Source organism: Ambystoma mexicanum, chromosome 5q (genome assembly GCF_040938575.1).
Source record: "Ambystoma mexicanum isolate Mex_15411 chromosome 5q, UKY_AmexF1_1, whole genome shotgun sequence".
Lineage (NCBI taxonomy): Eukaryota > Metazoa > Chordata > Amphibia > Caudata > Ambystomatidae > Ambystoma > Ambystoma mexicanum.
In genome coordinates, this window is record NC_090933.1 from 1,303,852,156 (window position 1) to 1,303,870,008 (window position 17,853).

Genomic DNA, 17,853 nt, shown 5'->3' on the forward strand with positions numbered 1-17,853 from the left:
CCTTCACCAACCCTGCAGTGGAAGCCACTCTTACGACAGACTCATCTCTCACGGGGTGGGGGGGGGCTCACATGCTACAGCAGACAGCACACGGAGTGTGGTCCCCTCAGGTAGCGTCCAATCATATTAACTTACTGGAGCTACTAGCGGTGTTCTAAGCATTGAAAGCCTTTCAGGGGCAACTGCAAGGGAAGACAGTGCTGATCCTAATCGACAGCACTACAGCAATGTATTACCTGAACAAACAGAGGGGCACTCACTCTCCAGGGCTATCCAAGCTGTCCTAGAATATTTGGATATGGACTCTCAGACACAAGATGTTTTTGTTGTTCCAACATGTTCCAGGGGAACTCCATCTTCTGGCAGACGTACTCACCAGAGATTTTCCTCTACCAGAAGACTACGAATGGCGGCTGCACGAAGACATTGTGTCCAACATCTTTGCAGAATGGGGTTTCAGAGATCGACCTGTTCGCTACTCAGGAGAACGCCCAATGCCAAGACTACGCCTCCAGGTACCCCCAGAACCGATCCAAGGGGAACGGTCTCTGGATAACCTGGTCGGGGAAATTTGTCTACGCTCCCCCCCCCCCCCCCCCGACTCCACTTCCAGGAACCAGTTACCATGATACTGGTGGCCCCCATGTTGGCCCGTCAACCCTGGTTCGCTCACCTGATGGAGATGTCCCTCTCCCCACCAGTCAAACTGCCCTGCCCGTTCATGTGGTTGCGCTGTCAGCCTACACCACATCACAGCAAAAAGTTTCGTGGTGGAGGATGCCAGTAATTAAAGCCTTTATGGAAGGGGTTAAGAGCATTTATCCTGCCATCTCTCATCCAGCCCCTGGGTGGGGATCTGAATGTGGTCTTGACCAGGCTCATGGGAGCTCCCTTTGAGCCTATGCATAAAGCAAGTCTGAAAGATCTGACTTATAAAACAGCCTTCCTAGTGGCCATCACTTCTATCAGAAGGGTTAGCGAACTACAGGCTCTTTATGTTTTAGACCCCTTTGTTACAGTCCACAAAGATAAGGTAGTTTTGCGCACACATCCTAGGTCTGGTCTGCGCCGAAATTTATTTCAAAGTTCCATGTGAACCAGTCAATCGAACTAACCACGTTCTTCCAGAAACCTACTAACATGGCCGAAAGAAGCCTTTCACACACTAGACGTACGCAGGGCAGTCATGTTTTACATGGAAAGAACTAAATCACTGAGGAAGACTAAACAATTCTTTGTTTCAGTGGCATCTGGTAGAGAAGGGGCTCCTGTCTCTAAATCAGCAATCTCAAGGTGGATTGTCAAATGCATCACACTGTTACACTCTTGCAAAGAGAGAACTGCCCTTCAATCCTAGAGCACACTCTACTCGAAGCACTGGGGCATCCATAGCATTCATTGCAAATGTTCCCCTAGAGTCCATTTGCAAAGCGGCACCTTTACAAAACACTATTGCCTAGACACTCATTCTAGGCCTGATTCTCAGGTGGGACAAGCAGTACTAAGACATCTTTTCTCTACTGTTCCTTCTCACAACCCACCTCCAACTCCGAGTACTGCTCGCTAGTCTATGCACAGCATGTGATTCTAAGCAGATTAACAAGCATCAGAAGACATGCATTACTTATCGTATAAGCATTTCTGATTGTATCTGCTTAGATTCACATGCGCCCTCCCCACCTCCCCGCTCAGGGTGGAAGGAACATAGACTTCTTACTACTTTCTCTCTTTATGTACTCACTCACTATAGCCTTGGGCTCCCTCATGGCAGAAAAAATACAATCGGAGGGACCTCGGCGCGTGAGGGATTTTGGGTACTACACACGTCACGGTAGGGATAGTGTTAGACGCATCTATGCCGACGTCCCCTTTCGGTCCCCGAAAGACCAGATGCAATACTCTGCGGTTACCACTGGCTGTCGGACTATATGCACAGCATGTGAATCTAAGCAGATACAATCATCAGAAATGCTATTACGGTAGCAATGCATGTCATCTGGAGGGGCAAGGTACAGTAGGTCCTCAGGAGATATAATACGCTCTAGCACTTCCTTAGCCCCGTCGGTCCCAGGCAGGTTTAACGACTGCTGCGTTGTCTGGGGAGGGCTTGTTCATGTAGCAACATGGTATGAACATAGCCAACCCCCTCGTGCTGCTTATAAGTAAAGAGCAAGGACTAGATTCCTGCAATGAATGGCAGTAAGAAATAAACAAAGGACTTGTCGCCTTGATTTGAAGCCTCACAGTCACTGGGAGGCCAGGCATGCTCTGATGCTGAACAGCGTACAAGGAAAAGAAATATCTAACTAATATAAAAACCAAATGCTAAAAGTAGCATGCATGCCGAGTGCAAGGCGCCCAGAACAGTACACCCGTTCCTAAAAGGAAATAAAACTAATGCGTAGCTACAAGGTAAAAAGCATGTTGCCCGAAGGAGAAACTCCTTACCAGTTCATCCCAATATAAGGTTAGACACTCTGCGATTTGCCTCAACTGCATTTGAAACCCATATGGAGCTGTAAGTGGTGTCTACCATGTTACTCTCCCCCGTAACGTGACAGTAACCACTGCCACCTAACCATTGCCCTCTTTACTATGAGAGTATAGGTGTTGTGACTTTTCTTCCACCAGTTGAAACGTCCCACCAAATACCATCACTGCCTCACTTTGCGTATCACAACTTGATGGCCGTGCTTGACAACAGCATGTGTTGTGGAGGCTGAGTCATTCAACAACAGATTATGTGCCGGACTCCTGCCCAGAGACTGCTTGTACTCCCCTTACTTCCCCCACCACACTTATATTGGCAAAGTAGAGAAATCCCATTTGGGTTTGCAGGAGTATTATTGAATGTCCCAGGCTGGTACAGTAAATGTCTTTCTTAGTGACATTGTACCACCTTTATTGCCGTGAGCAGTGTGTGAATTTGCTGCTGCTGCTGTTCAGTTGCAGATTCTTTCAATAATGGAAGTCTTTGTAAAGACTATCGTTTTTGTAACGCAACATAAAAATACTTTGTTTTGATTTGCTCTGAAGATGTGGCTTGCGTTTAAAATGTTTTTAACATGCCAGTTGTGATACACCTCCTATTTAACTTATTCTTCCTTTCTATGCTTACAGATGGGTTCCGTAAGGTGGTCCACATTGAACAAGGTGGGTTATTGAAACCAGAACGTGATGATACAGAGTTCCAGCATCCTTACTTTATACGGGGACAAGAGCTACTACTGGAGAACATCAAGCGCAAAGTCACCAGTGTAAGTTGTGAGGCCGTGCTGCGTTAGCTAGGTTTTCAAATGTAGCTTATACAAGATATTGCAAGGATGGTGACCTTTTTTGTTAGTCTAACACATAGTTGGATGAGAGTTCCAGAAACAGTTGCATTATATTAGTCGATATAACAGTGGCCTGTTAATTATTTGCAGAGGAAGTGACCCATGACCAGGTTTGTCAATCTTCGGCACAGTGGCCAGCATACTCCCTATTGTTGGCCAATTAAATACCTGAAAGCACCTGTATCCCCCAATTTTCAGTCACTCTTATGTTACTGTGAGGACATTGCGACTTGCTGATATGCCCTTGAGAGATACTTGACCTACCAGTGTTTGGGTTTTGAGACACCCTTTCACAGTGCTGGTGTCCTTGCATAGTTTGTTACTAACCAAATGAGTCCTGGCTCACAGGATGCCAATGGCGTCTGCCTGCTAACAGTGTGAAGACCAGATTGCTTTATTACACTTTCTGTAGGCAGTCACTTAACTTGTATGCCCTTTGTTCCAGGTATATAAAATGCTCCAGCCCCCTCTACCCAAGTGGTAATGGAGACCGGCCAAGGTCTATTGTTACTCCACATATATTGACCGTATACTGAAAGGCCACGCTTCTTTAACTGGAACTGCATGTGTTTGGTGTTGGCAGTGTACCGATAGCTAGCTGCGTAGCTACAACAGTTCACATTTTTCTCTGATTCTACACCTTCTCAAGTGGACATCCTGTGTGCACATCATTGTTGCCAATTGAACAATTGCTCGCAAACTGTAGCCCAGCACTGCCACTGGTGAACTCCAGCTAGCTCTACCTGGCAGACTTTGTAAATGCTGATTGGGAATACGGTCTGTTGGGCAAACTCCATTTATGGGGGTTATAGAACTTATAAACCTTGCTTTACCACCCCCACCCCTTTTTATTTCCAGGATCTTTATGGTCAGAGGGAGTTTTACTGAAGTCCCTCTGCCACTGCAACCTTTATTATGCTGTCCTATGGTAGACAATATGGTTTCTACGGTAACTTCCTTTTAAGCACTCCATTTTCACCCTATATTCATTACATCACCCTTCAATAGTGTTGTGGTGTAGGCTGGTGGCAGATGTAATTTAATTTTGCCTTCACCAGGGCTTTGGCCATTTTTGTTGCAGTCACACCAATTTATTTTTATGATGGCCATTGCCCATTGGGATATTAATGCATTTTTTTAAAGTCTTTATGGTGTGGTGGCCAAGAAAAGGCCCCCTCAGCCAACCTCTGTTTGCAGCAAATAACGAGATCAGACTGCCGGGTGGTAAATCAAGCTTCATGTATTTATATTGCAAATGCATAGCATACAGAGTTATCAGCAGGGAAAAACCGCATGCAGCAGGCAAGTGTTCGTGCAGCCGGCACAAGGAGCGATCTCTCGCGCCCCCACCGTCCTGCAGGTTTATATAGGATATCATAGGCAAACACTAATATGTTTCTGTACTATCACAATGCTGGTGTTACTTGGCCCGACATTACAGACAGTTGGCAAGAACTGTTGACATCTTCCTTGTGACGCAGTCCTTGGGGACATCGTGTTGTATTATGAATAAGCGGCATTCACAGAAACCCCTTCTGACAGCTTCCATATATGGGGCTAATGCTAAACTTGTAGGGAATAAGCGGAAGGGAAGGTCTGACTTGTCCTCTGCCCTAGGAGGGGTTTGGCCTGTCTGGGTTGTCGTGTAGAGGAGGCTGAGGGAGGTGATATGGAGGGTCTGAGGCCTAACTGTATGAGAGAGCCTAATAGCATTGCATAGCATAGCAATCCTGCATATCATAGCAATCCTGCATATCATAGCATAGCATTCCTGCATATCATGGCATAGCAATCCTGCATATCATATATCATATCATATCATATAGCATGGCATAGCAATCCTGCACATCATAGCAATCATGCCTAGCATCAGTCCTGCCACATCAATGGTAAGCCAGATATAGGAGACAGACAAAAAAACATGTTTTTGGCTGTATACCTTTATTTGGTATACAACATCCTTCTCTGATACCTATGCTAAAAGAAAGAAAACTGTTCAAAAGAGTGTACGTCAGTAGGTTGTGCAAAATAAAGTTGCCTTTTGTCCATACACCTATCTAGCCTGATTCTAAACTACCACTGTAAAGAAACAAACTGCAAAGAAACGGTTTGAGGGATTCTCGCCCAGCTAGTTGTCTTGTGACCCACACTGTATTGGCCCAGCCTTCACCCACCAATGTTCATGGGCTTTTGCCTTGACTGCTTGTTCTTGCACACATTTCCTGACGGGCTCCTGCTCCTGGTACATGGAAAAACAAAAGAATGCCTCTAGGTCCCTGGTTCCATTCTACACCCACAAAGTGCTGGGCCTTTCCTGGCTTATCCGGAACCCCTTCGGTTCCTTCCCCTTTCTGGGGTTTCTACCCCGTTGTTTGGTTTTTGTTCTCCCAGCCCCACTTGGGCTGTTCACTTATTTAACCACTCCCAGGCTTCTTGGGCACCCAACCCCTTGTACTGCCTCTACTTCTCTTGTTCTCACACCCTGGCTTGCAGTATGTAAATTCCCACCTTTTCTTGTACAGTATGGCTGCTCAGCCCCTCCTTGGCATCCCCTTCTCGCTCTACAGCATGGGATGTCTGGATTATCACTCGGTCTTCAGTCAGGGTGGTGTTGAGGCCTTTACTGTGTTTTCCACTCTCTTCCCAGCTTGGGGTCTTTCTTGGCCGGTTCACCCCCCTGTCCGGAGCATCCTATGTACCTATCTCGTGGTGGGTTTTTACTCAGGGAATTTGGCAGTGCAGCTCCTGCTCTTCCCCAGGCCTCTGCTGCGGTGCGCAGGCTTCGGTTCTGTCTGGCAGTTTCTCTGGTTGCCGGTCAACCACATCTCTGGCAGTAGCGTCACTTCGTCTGGCCGTGCAGAGTTGCTTGAGCTCCTGGCCTTACTTTAGGGAGTGGCGCCCCAAGGGCTTCCCCGCTGCAGAGAACTTTGTGTCTGCATAATATGGCATTTATAACACGCGTGTACACAAGTGTTTATAGGCGTGACAAGGAGGGGGAAATGGGGGGGAGGACAAAAACAATGAACTTACTAGGCCTTGTCATTCAGGTTGCGCAAGTGCAGGGGAGTGGAAGAGGAGAGGTGCGGGTGGAGGGGAGAAGTGCAGGTAACTCAATAAGTGCAGGTAACTCAATAAGTGCAGCCAGCTAGTAGGTCATAAGTGCAGAGAGAAGGGACTGTAGAGTTCTAGATAGACCATAAATGCTGAGAGAGCCCAGAGGAACTGGGAGGGCAACTGGTCATGCAGGAGCCTGGGCCTGAGTTCAGAGGGACATCAGCAGAAGAGAACGTGGAAGTGAAAAGGGGAAGGCCTTGATTTGCTTGCGGAACCAGAGGTGGTTCTGCTCAAGTTTGAGAGAGGCAGGGAGGCTGTTCCAGAGGGAGGCCCTTCTGAAGGGAGAGATCTGCAACCAACTCTTTGATTGGAAAAGCGTCTGACCCTCCATGTTGGAAGTGGATGAGCAGAGCGCTCGAGAAGGGAGACGTTTAGGAAGAGAGTTGGAGGTAGTGCGGTCCCAGGCCCCAGAAAGATGTGTGGATGACGTGAAGGGTCTTGAACTTTATCCTTGCCGCCACCGGGAGCCAGTGAAGAGATTTAAGAGCTGGAGAGATATGATCCCTGGGCTCGAGGCCAAGGACAAGTCTTGCGGTCCTGTTCAGGATTAGTTGTAGAAGTCGGAGAATAGAGGCAGGAAGATTTAGAAATAGGCTGTTGCAGTAGTCCAGTCTAGCGAGCACCAGAGCTCTGGAGACAGTGAGCTTCTGGAGGAAAGTGAGGAAAGGAAGAATATCTCTGAGGAGGTGCAGCTGATAGTTTGACTTCTTAGAGACGTCGGAGATGTGAGGAGAGAAGGAGAGGGTAGAGTTGAAGATGACACCAAGGTTCTTAGCCTCACAGGTAGGAGCAGGAAGAGGGCCCAGAGTGGGCGGCCAGAGAGAAAGGAAAGGATGGAGCTGGTGTTCCGATGAGTAGGATCTCAGTCTTACTGGCATTAAGGCAGAGATCATTAGCAGAACACCATTCCTGAATTGCGGCCAGACAGTCTGATATGAGAGAAGGGGAAGAGGTGGCTGAGGGGAGCCTGAAAGAGAGCTGGGTGTCATCCGCATAACACTGAAAGTTGGAGCAGAAAGTAGAGATGCAGTGGGCAAGAGGTGCCAGTTAGTGGTTGAAAAGCCAGTGAGAAAGGTTAGACCCCTGGGGAACACCACAAGTAGAGAGAGAAATGGAAGAGGAAAGACCCCAGTTGAACCTAATAGGGATGGTCAGTGAGAATAGAGGTTAGCCAGGCCGGGGCTTGATCAGTGATACCCAGATTATCACAGAAGCGATTGAGCAGGATGGCATGGTTGACCGTATCCAAAGCAACAAAGATTGAGGAGAATGAAGACAGAAGGAGGGTTAGAGTCAAGGTTAGAGAGCATGTCTTCATGGGTGTTCAGGAGAGCAGTGTCCGTGCTTCTCGCAGCTCTGAAGCCAGACTGATGGTCGTGGAGACAACCAACAGATTCAGTGTGCAGATTAAGCTGGGAGATGGCCATCTTTTCCAAGAGTTTGTCCAGGAAAGGAGTGATGGAGATCGGGCGATAGTTAACCGGAGAGGGAGGATCAGCTGAGTGCTTCTTTTTAGAAGGGTGTGCACAAGGGAGTTCATAAGGGGGAGCGGCAGGTTCCAGTGGCAAAGCAGTGATTGCAGAAATCAGCCAAGGCTGGAGCAATTGTGTCAATGTGGTCCTTTATGGTTCTGGATGAGCAGGGGAGAACCTGCTTTGAAAAGTCTTTCATAGATCGGACTTGTCTAGAAACATCGTCTGGGTGAACAAGTGAAATGAGGAGAAAGGAGGAGGAGAGATGGCCGCAGGCAGGCCAGGAGTGGAGTGGATTTTATTGATGAAATGAGAAGCCAAGGCCGTGCAGAGGGGCTTCGAGGGAACCAAGGTAGAGACTGCAGCAGGATTGGCCAGCTCCTTGCAAATTTTGAAAGAGTTCAGCTGAGTTATTAAATGCTGGCGAGATGCAAGCTTGGATGTGGGCTCTCTTCTTAGCAAGGACATAGTCTGTATTGCCTTTGGAGCAGGCAGCAGGCCAGTTTGTCAGAGGGTACACCTGATGCCCTCCAATTCCCCTCAGCCACCCTACACTTGCGTTTAAGGGTGAATAGGTCTTAATCGTACCAATAGTTGCACTTGGATTTTGGCTTCAAACAGATGCTAATGACCGAGGCAAGGACATCAAGAGTGTTAGAGAGATAAAGGTCAGATAGGGCTACGTCATTGACCGTCAGCTAAAGGAGTGAAAGTAGCACTGAAAGCCTCAACTGACGCACGCTTTATGGGTCGGATCACCGAGGTGGTAAGTGGCAATGCTGGAGTTGGCTTGGCCTGCGGGAGGGAGAGAGTGAGAGAAGGAAGGAAGGAGGGAGGGAGGGAGGGAGGGAGGGAGTGAGTGAGGGAAGGAGTTGGGGAGGGGGAGGGAGATTTATATATATATTTCTGATGCTTGTTAATCTGCTTAGAATCACATGCTGTGCATAGGTCCGACATCCAGTGGTCACTGCGGAGTATTGCATTTTGTTTTTCGTAGTCGAAAAGGGACGTCGACAAGGCGTGTCTGAAATACTATCCTTATAGTGACGTGTGTTGCACCCACAATCCTTCACGCGTCGAGGTCCCTCAGATTGTTTTTTTCCGCCCAGCTACTGGTCGCCTTTACGCGGAGCTCCTCGAGAGACATTGCAGATTCCATCTCCTCGACCTTTGGTCGTTTTTTCCTGTTAACGATTAATATATATCGATCCCTCCCTCGACGCAGTTGTGAAGCTGTCTCCACCGAGCAAGATCTTCGACGGAGGGGACGAGCGGAGGAGATCCTTCGGTGTTGCCGAACACGTGGCCTGGCCTCGCAGGCCAAATACAGTAGGGAGAGTGGGGTCGTGGGACATCTGATTCCTTTTCTGAGAATGCCTTTCCTTTTCCCCTTCCTTTCCCTTGGGGTAGTTATCACGGTTTATTGCCTCGGCTATGGAGAGGACACCCTTTAGGTTTTGCCCACTTTGTAAGGGCAAGTTTACTTGGAAGGACAAGCATTCACGGTGTAACCGCTGCTTGCCCCTCGATCACAAAGAGGAGGGTTCCTCGGCTTGTCGGCTTCTAAAGCCAAAGACTCTAAAAGACCGTAGGGTCAAGAGGTGGGTGGCCTACGCTATGTCGAAGGCCGGGTCTTCACCCACCGCTGCGACCACCGACGGTGACGAGGAACGTGATAACACGACCTCCGCTACGGAAGTCGTACACCCCTCTGAGGAGCGCTCGCGCTCTTCGTCGTCTGTCCCCGACGGGCTCGGCTCACGCCCTGCTTATGGGGATGAACACCCCGGCAACACTGACGCACACGATACAACACATAAACACACAACCCATGGCTCTTCGTCGAAGATGAAGAAAGCATCAGCGCCCAAGGAGACGCAGGTTACACCGGTGGCCTCCTCGGACCGTTCGGGTTCGAAGCCCCTCTCGCAACCGCAGCCGCGACCAGCGACTGGGCTTTCGGCAAATAAGGGCGCCGCCCCCAAACCATTGGCCGGTGCGCACCAGCAGAGAGCGCACGCCGCCGTAGAACGCTCAACACCCGTAACGTCGAAACAACAGCCCTCCGCTGACAAACGAGTCACAGAGAGCTTGGCGAGGATCGTCGTAGCCGACGCCCAGAAGCGTACGCCGAAGGACACGTCGAGCGCTACACAAAGGTCGAAAGACACGCCGAAAAAGCCTGCAGAAAAACAGGGACTACCCCCTTCAGTCGGGGGGACCCCCAGCACACCGGAAGGCTTTTCGGAGGGCGACGGGACACTTTCCTCGACGTTGTGGGAGAGGTCGAGCCGTTTTCAGCAAGATAACACTATTTTTCCCCCGCTAGACCGCTCAGGGGTACCCCATGAAACCATGGAAAGGCTCCCTCTCTGCATGGAGAGAATGGAGAGGTTTATGAACACCCAGAACCCTCCCAATCCGAAGAGAACAAGAGAAGGGCCTCAGGAGGACCCCAGGGCCAAATAACCGAGGCAGGACACAGCCTTAGACTTCCAGAATGTGTATGACCTCACGGGTGAGGAATACTTAGAAGAGGAGGATGATTTTTTAGACAATGAAGAGGGCAGAACCAAGAGGAAGGTCTGGAAGACAGCCCAGACATGGTAGGAGAAGGCTTCGGAGAAAATCCAGAAGAAGGACCTTCTCATCCCTGGCAATCCCCATCAGTATATTCGGACACTGATGTCCTGAACCTAAATCCTCCTGACAATTCACCAGTTAGAAACACGTCTCCAATTGACGATCAGCCCACATTCAATGCCCTGTTGCGCAGAGCAGCAGCACATTTCGAACTGGACACTGGGGAGATCTCTCCGGATATAGACTTTGTAGAAAGAGTAATTAAGGAGAAACCCCCAGTCAGCCAGACCATTCCCCTCCTCGCTTCAGTGAAGAGAAGAATCATCCCTTCGCTATCCACACCCGCACTAATCAGAGGAGTTAATCCAAGGATTGAAAAACTTTTCACTCCTTCACCCTCAGACCCGCTGTACATCAGGGGACATTCCATTCCGGATTCCCTTGTAGTAACGAATACAAGGAAGAGGGCAGGGGTGCCGCTGTCCACCGGTGAGGCACCACCTGACAAGGAGGGCAAGAGGTTATATGCCCTTGCTAAAAGAGTCACATCCTCGGCTGCCTTTTCGGCAAGAATTGCGAACAACAATTCTTTGCTAGCCAGCTACGCGGACGCGCAGTGGGCCAAACTGCGCAAGGACGCCGAAGAAGCGCCGGAACCACTACGTACACGCCTGCGATCTACTATTGGCGAAGGAACCCAGGTCAACCAGAGTATTGTAAAGAACTCTCTGGATGCTGCTGAGACAGCGGGACGTTCCCTGGTTCAGGGAATACTCCTAAAACGCCATGTATGGCTGCCTGCGCAACTCAGGGTTCAAACCGGAGACACAGGCGTCTTTAATAAATAAACCTGTTGAAGACTCTAACCTCTTCGGGAAAGCGGTGGATGAGGCTCTGGAAATGGCCAAAAAAGAGTTCGATACTATCAAAACTCTTGACCAGATCTCTAAGCCCACTACCAGACGCGGCTATGGCAACAAACGCTTTTTTCGTGGCCAACGCCAACAACAGAGTCAGCAGCAACAGTACCCTGCCACCAGTTACCAGGCCAATAGTGGGCAGTACAGCCAAAGAGGCCAGCGCAGGGGCAAAGGGAGAGGTTGGGGGTCCGCCCCCAGAGGCTCCCAAGCCCCCAACAACAACAAGTGACGCGAAGATTCGCGTCCCCTCCCATGCAACACCGGTCGGGGGCCGGATAACATCCTTTCTTCCAGCATGGGAGGGAATAACGTCAGACAGCTGGGTACTTTCCACCGTAGCCCACGGATACTGCATCAAATTCAACAGTTCCCCAACATACAGACCCCCGAGGGGACGACGCATGACACCGGAACACCTTGCTATCCTTCTCCAAGAAGTACAACAGCTGCTGGAAAAAGGAGCCATAGAGGTCGTACCTCTATCTCAGGTAACGGAAGGTATTTATTCAGTGTACCTTTTTGGGTACAAGGAAGATCTAACCATGCGCCCTGTATTAGATCTGCGCCCAGCGAACAAGTTTATCAAACCCCAGAAGTTTCGTATGGTGACCTTACAGGAAGTGATCCCACTGCTAAATCAGGGAGATTACATGACAACATTGGACATGAAAGATGCATACTTTCATATTTTAATGTTGCCAGCGCACAGAAGATACCTCAGGTTCATGATAGAGGGCAAACACTACCAGTTCAGAGTGCTACCCTTCGGCATAGCATCGGCACCAAGGGTATTCACAAAAGTACTGGCAGTGGCAGCGGCCCACCTGCGCAGGTTGTCCATCCCAGTTTACCCTTACCTCGACGACTGGCTCATAACAGGGGATTCTTACGAAACATGCTTCTCCAATACCCAAAAGACGGTAGACCTTTTATTCCAGTTGGGCTTCTCCATCAACGAAAAGAAGTCCAGCTTAGACCCCAGCCAAGTCAAACAATTCCTAGGGGCTCTAATTCAAACAAAGGACGGCCTTGTCTTCCCCTCCAACGAGAGGGTCCAAAACATGCTGTTTCAGATCCCTCAATATGTGATTGGTCGAGAGGTGACGGTACGCAAAGCAATGCGCTTGCTAGGCATGATGGCGTCGTGTATTTATTTGGTACCTCACGCGCGCCTCCGCATGCGCCCAATGCAAGAGTGGCTCAACAGCCAGTGGTGTCAGGCCAGCGGATAATGGGAAGATCCAGTGGTGGTCTCGCAGGCCTTGGTTCTCTCGCTACGATGGTGGACAAAGGAAAACCTGGAAAAAGGGAAACCCTTTGCCACACCCGCGGCGCAAGCCACTCTAACCACGGACGCATCCCTAACAGGATGGGGGGCTTACCTATCCCATCAAACTGCTCACGGAGTGTGGACTCCGAACGTAGCATCCAAACACATAAATCTACTGGAGCTGCTAGCTGTGTTCAAGGCGCTAAAAGCCTTCCAGGAACACCTACAAGGCAAAACTGTGTTGGTCCTTACAGACAGCACCACAGCCATATACTACATCAACAAGCAGGGGGGCACCCACTCTCCAGGGCTGTCCAAACTGGCCCAGAATATATGGAAGTGGGCTCTCAAACAAAACATGTTTCTACTGTCGGAACATGTACCAGGGGAACTCAATCTGCTGGCAGACAAACTCAGCAGAGATTTCCCCCTGCCCGAAGAGTACGAATGGCGACTGCACGAAGATATCGTCTTCGACGTCTTCACACAATGGGGATTCCCAGAAATAGACCTATTCGCAACCCTGGAGAACTCACAATGCCTAAGTTACGCCTCCAGGTACCCTCAGAACCAATCCAAGGGGAACGGTCTGTCGACGCAATGGTCAGGGAAATTTGTTTACGCTTTTCCCCTGACTCCCCTTCTCAACAAAGTGGTGCACAAGATGCACCAGGAACAAGTAACCATGATACTGGTGCCCCCAATGTGGGCCCGACAGCCGTGGTTCGCTCACTTGATGGAGATGTCTCTATCTCCCCCAGTGAAACTCCCCTGCCCGTACAACATGCTGTCACAAGACAAGGGCAGGACTCTGCATCCATGCCCCCAGAACATGAACTTAGCAGCTTGGCTCCTGAGATCATAGAATTCGGACATCTACTGCTCCCGCAGAGATGTATGGACATTCGCAGGGAAGCCAGAAAACCTAACACTCGCCACTGCTACTCTAGCAAGTGGAAGAGATTTGTCATCTGGTCAGAGGGAAAAGCATCAACCCAATTGACTGCTCTCCCACACATATTGTTCTATACCTGACCCACTTATTGGATTCAGGTCTAGTGTTCAATTCCATTAAAGTCCACCTGGCGGCACTTTCTGCATACACCACTTCCCAACTCAAGGTGTCGTGGTGGAAGATCCCTGTTATAAAGGCCTTCATGGAGGGAATAAAGAGAATACACCCCCGATACCTGACCCAGCTCCCGGATGGGACCTTAACGTGGTACTTACCAGACTCATGGGCTCACCTTTCGAACCCATGCACAAAGCATCTCTTAAAGACCTCACTCTTAAGACTGCTTTTTTAATAGCTATCACCTCCATCAGGAGAATAAGTGAACTACAGGCTCTTTCTGTTCTAGACCCCTTCGTTACAGTTCAGAGATAAGGTGGTTCTAGGCACGCACCCAAGGTTTGCTCCGAAGTTCATATCGAAATTCCACGTAAACCAGTCTATAGAACTGCCAACGTTCTTTCAAAATCCTTCCAACTTGGGAGAAAAAACTCTGCACACACTAGATGTGCGCAGAGCGGTCATGTTCTACATGGAAAGAACCAGACCACTGAGGAAGACTAATCAGTTCTTCGTCTCGGTGGCAGCAGGAAGAGAAGGGGATGCAGTTTCAAAGTCCACTATATCCAGATGGATTGTACAATGCATCACTCTCTGATTCTCTCTTGCTAAGAGAGAACTGCCCTTTAGGCCAAGAGCACACACTACTCGAGGCACGGGGGCGTCCATAGCATTCATTGCAAATGTTCCCCTTGAGTCCATCTGCAAAGCGGCTACCTGGAGTTCTGTGCACACCTTTACAAAACACTACTGTCTAGATGCACACTCGAGATCTGACTCCCAGGTGGGTCAGGCAGTATTAAGACATCTTTTCTCTACTGTTCCTTCTCATAACCCACCGCCAACTCCGGGTACTGCTCGCTAGTCTATGCACAGCATGTGATTCTAAGCAGATTAACAAGCATCAGAAGACAATGCATTACTTACCGTAAAAGCATTTCTGATGATTGTATCTGCTTAGATTCACATGCGCTCACCCTTCCTCCCCGCTCGGATGGAAGGAACATAGACTTCCTTTTATATCTCTCTTTTCTGTACTCACTCACGTCTAGAAGGCTCCCTCAGGGCAGAAAAATACAAACAGAGGGACCTCGACGCGTGAAGGATTGTGGGTGCAACACACGTCACTATAGGGATAGTATTTCAGACACGCCTTGTCGACGTCCCTTTTCGACTACGAAAAACAAAATGCAATACTCCGCAGTGACCACTGGATGTCGGACCTATGCACAGCATGTGAATCTAAGCAGATACAATCATCAGAAATGCTTTTACGGTAAGTAATGCATTGTCATCTCGATCACACCAGGAGAGAGGAGTGGGGAGAGGGTTGGAGAAGGGGATGTCTGAGGAGATCAGATCATCCAGGGTGTGCCCTGCAGAGCCCGAGGGAAGAATAGAGAGAGAGGGGGAGAGAGTGTTGCAGAAGTTGCAAAAGAGTCCCGAAGAAGGGCAAGTAGCATCCAGGTGGCTATTCGGGTCTCCGAGGAAGGAGGAGGAGAGGTCAGCCCACTCAGAGGAAATGGGATTTGTCCCTGACTCCTCCTGAAACTGCCCTCCTGCGTCTTGGATCAGCCGACTAGCAAGCTGCACTCTGGCTCGCTGTCTTGTTCTGCTTTGTGTAGTTGATAAGCTGTTTTTCATATCCATCTCCAAAACAAGATGAGGCAAACAATTGGTTTTGTGAGGACAACTGCATCGGGTCAGAAACAAAGCTAGTTACATTCTCCTAGTGATTTATGGCAGACCTCAAAACACTAATGCAAACATTGGCTTCTTGAGATAAGGGAGAGTGGTACATATCCCTACTAAGGGACAGTCTGTCTTCTAATGGGGGGTCAGTCACCCCTAGTGAGATCTGCTTGCCCTGTCCCCTAGTGGTGAATAGCGTAGCGGGCACACCGTCCTAGTCACAAATGAGGTTGCGCTCCCTTGGAATTCCCTGTATTAGTCAGTTCTCCAACATTGGATCTTTCTGGATTCACATGCTCTGCATATGCCCCGTCTTCAGGCTGGGAATCCCTGGTTACTTTGATTTAGTAATTTTCCCATGGAAAAACTTGGACACCTTGAGTGTCTCATCGACGCCGTTGTGGGTGCTTTTTTTCCCCACCAATAGCACGTCAAGTGTATAGCTCCGCCCCAGTATCTTCCCCCTCAGATTTCAACTGTCTTTCGAGCTGGGGCGATTCCTCGCATTCTTCTCTCATGAGAGAAAATGATGTTCCTCAAAATAATTGATATTTCTTCAACTTGTTCTCCATCCAGAGCAACCGACCTATTATGGTCCTGTTCACGACCATGGAGTCCCCTAGACCGAAAAAGTCCTTATTCAGGCCTTGTGACACTTTTGGCCTGTAAAATGTGTATGAAGGCGACAGGCATCCAGATTGCTTTTACTTCTTCCACCCTAACCATTCCGTGGAGGAATGTGAAATCTGCTAGGGTTTTTCACTAAAAAAAATCCTTAAGAACAGAAACCGTCTCCTAATTTGTTGGCTTAATGAAGGAGCATACCCGGTGTCGCAAGTGGCTTCGTCAAGGAGTGGAAAAGCTACCACTTCCTCTGACAAGAGGTCGCCATCACGTCAGAGATCCAAGTCTGAAGAACCGTGGCGAAAAAACAAACGGGTGAGCCAAAATCATCCACGAGCCATGATGACGCCATACACTCCTCTCAGGTTAAAAAAAAAAAAAAAAAACACCAGATAGCAGTGAAGGGGTTCCATGCTGGGTCTAAACACTTGTCGAAGGTCCTGTCGACGAAGACACCATTTGAAAAACCGAGGGATAAAGGCGTGTGCCCGTCGACGGAACCCACATCCGACTTGTCGAGAAGGTCCTTTCCTATGACTGACGAACACAGATCCAAGTTGTCTGCGAAGACCTCCTCTTCGTCTTCTGCAAAAATGAAACGCCATTCCTCCTCGGAGTCTAGCAAATCTTCCTCTGGACAAGTCGTCCACGAGGCACCCTCTGATGACCAAATCGTAGTCGACATCCACTCCGACGACTACGGTACATCAGTCGTCGACGACCACCTCCTCAAAGACCAAAAAACACAAATCTGGGAGTAAGCCTACGCAGCCTTCAACCCAGTCAACCACTTTCACGACGTAGACCATGGAGTTACCTATACAGCACAGTATATCATCTGCCAAGGGTATACTAAAAACCCTGACAAGGGGGGTCGGTAGAGCATGGACATGTTCCTCTTGGAATATCTTATAAGTTACCCAAACATCATGCCAGAGGACATTTTACAGCATGAAATCACTTCGGATTTTGAGCCTCCACCATAGGAGTGTCCAGGGGTCACAGACTCCGATCCTGAGGAACATACTTCCCATTCTCCTATTCAGGACAAAGCCTCTTATCGCCTACTGTCAAGAGGAGAAGACACACCTCTAAGAATTCAGAAACCTACTCTACCATCAACATCGTTGGGAATGGGAGGTATGAATCCACAATACTCCCTTCTAAACGCACAATCCTTGCTCTCCCTTCAAGTGCTTTCAACACTAAAGTTACTATTGGTGCAATTCGAGGCCAGGCTTCCACCCAGGCAATTCATGCATGCAAAAAAGACCAGGGTACGCCAGGTCAGCAGCATCCAAGGGATCCAGGCCATCCCTCCAGGGATCGGGACAAACGTGCAAGAGCTCAGTCGCCTCCTAGACAACCACCTCTACGAGGACATAGTACACGTATACGTGAGCAAGAAGAGGGAGAATTAGTAGACACAGACCAAGACACTGGTCCACGGGACACAAGTTCCACCACCTCTTCGTCTCCTCGCAGAGCCGACAAGGATGACCCGGACCAAGATATACACGGTAGTCCTGCTCGACCCTAGCCTCCAGATGACACTAGGGCTTTCCACTCCATGGTATCTAAGGCATGCCAGGAATTCGGCTCAACTCCTAAAGATGAAAAGAACTGCTTCCTTTTTGACCACATGAGAAAGCACAGAAAAGCAGTGTTTCTATACCCATCCTAGATCATGTTTGGCAAGAGGTCTTTCGTTCTCTCAAACATCCATTTACAGAGCCGGCAATTAAAGGAAGACTGGATAAAAAATGTAAGG

The 17,853-nt window shown here is 49.1% G+C and overlaps 1 protein-coding gene across 3 annotated transcripts in view; it reads left to right on the top strand.

Annotated features, from left to right (window-relative positions):
- HSF1 (heat shock transcription factor 1) overlaps nt 1-17,853 on the top strand; it is a 1,218,386-nt gene that overhangs the window by 271,576 nt on the left and 928,957 nt on the right. For all 3 annotated transcript variants that reach the window (XM_069621903.1, XM_069621901.1, XM_069621902.1), the window contains one exon: nt 3,121-3,257. In XM_069621903.1, the coding sequence (XP_069478004.1) occupies nt 3,121-3,257 (137 nt within the window). The remainder of the gene's footprint in view (nt 1-3,120; nt 3,258-17,853) is intronic.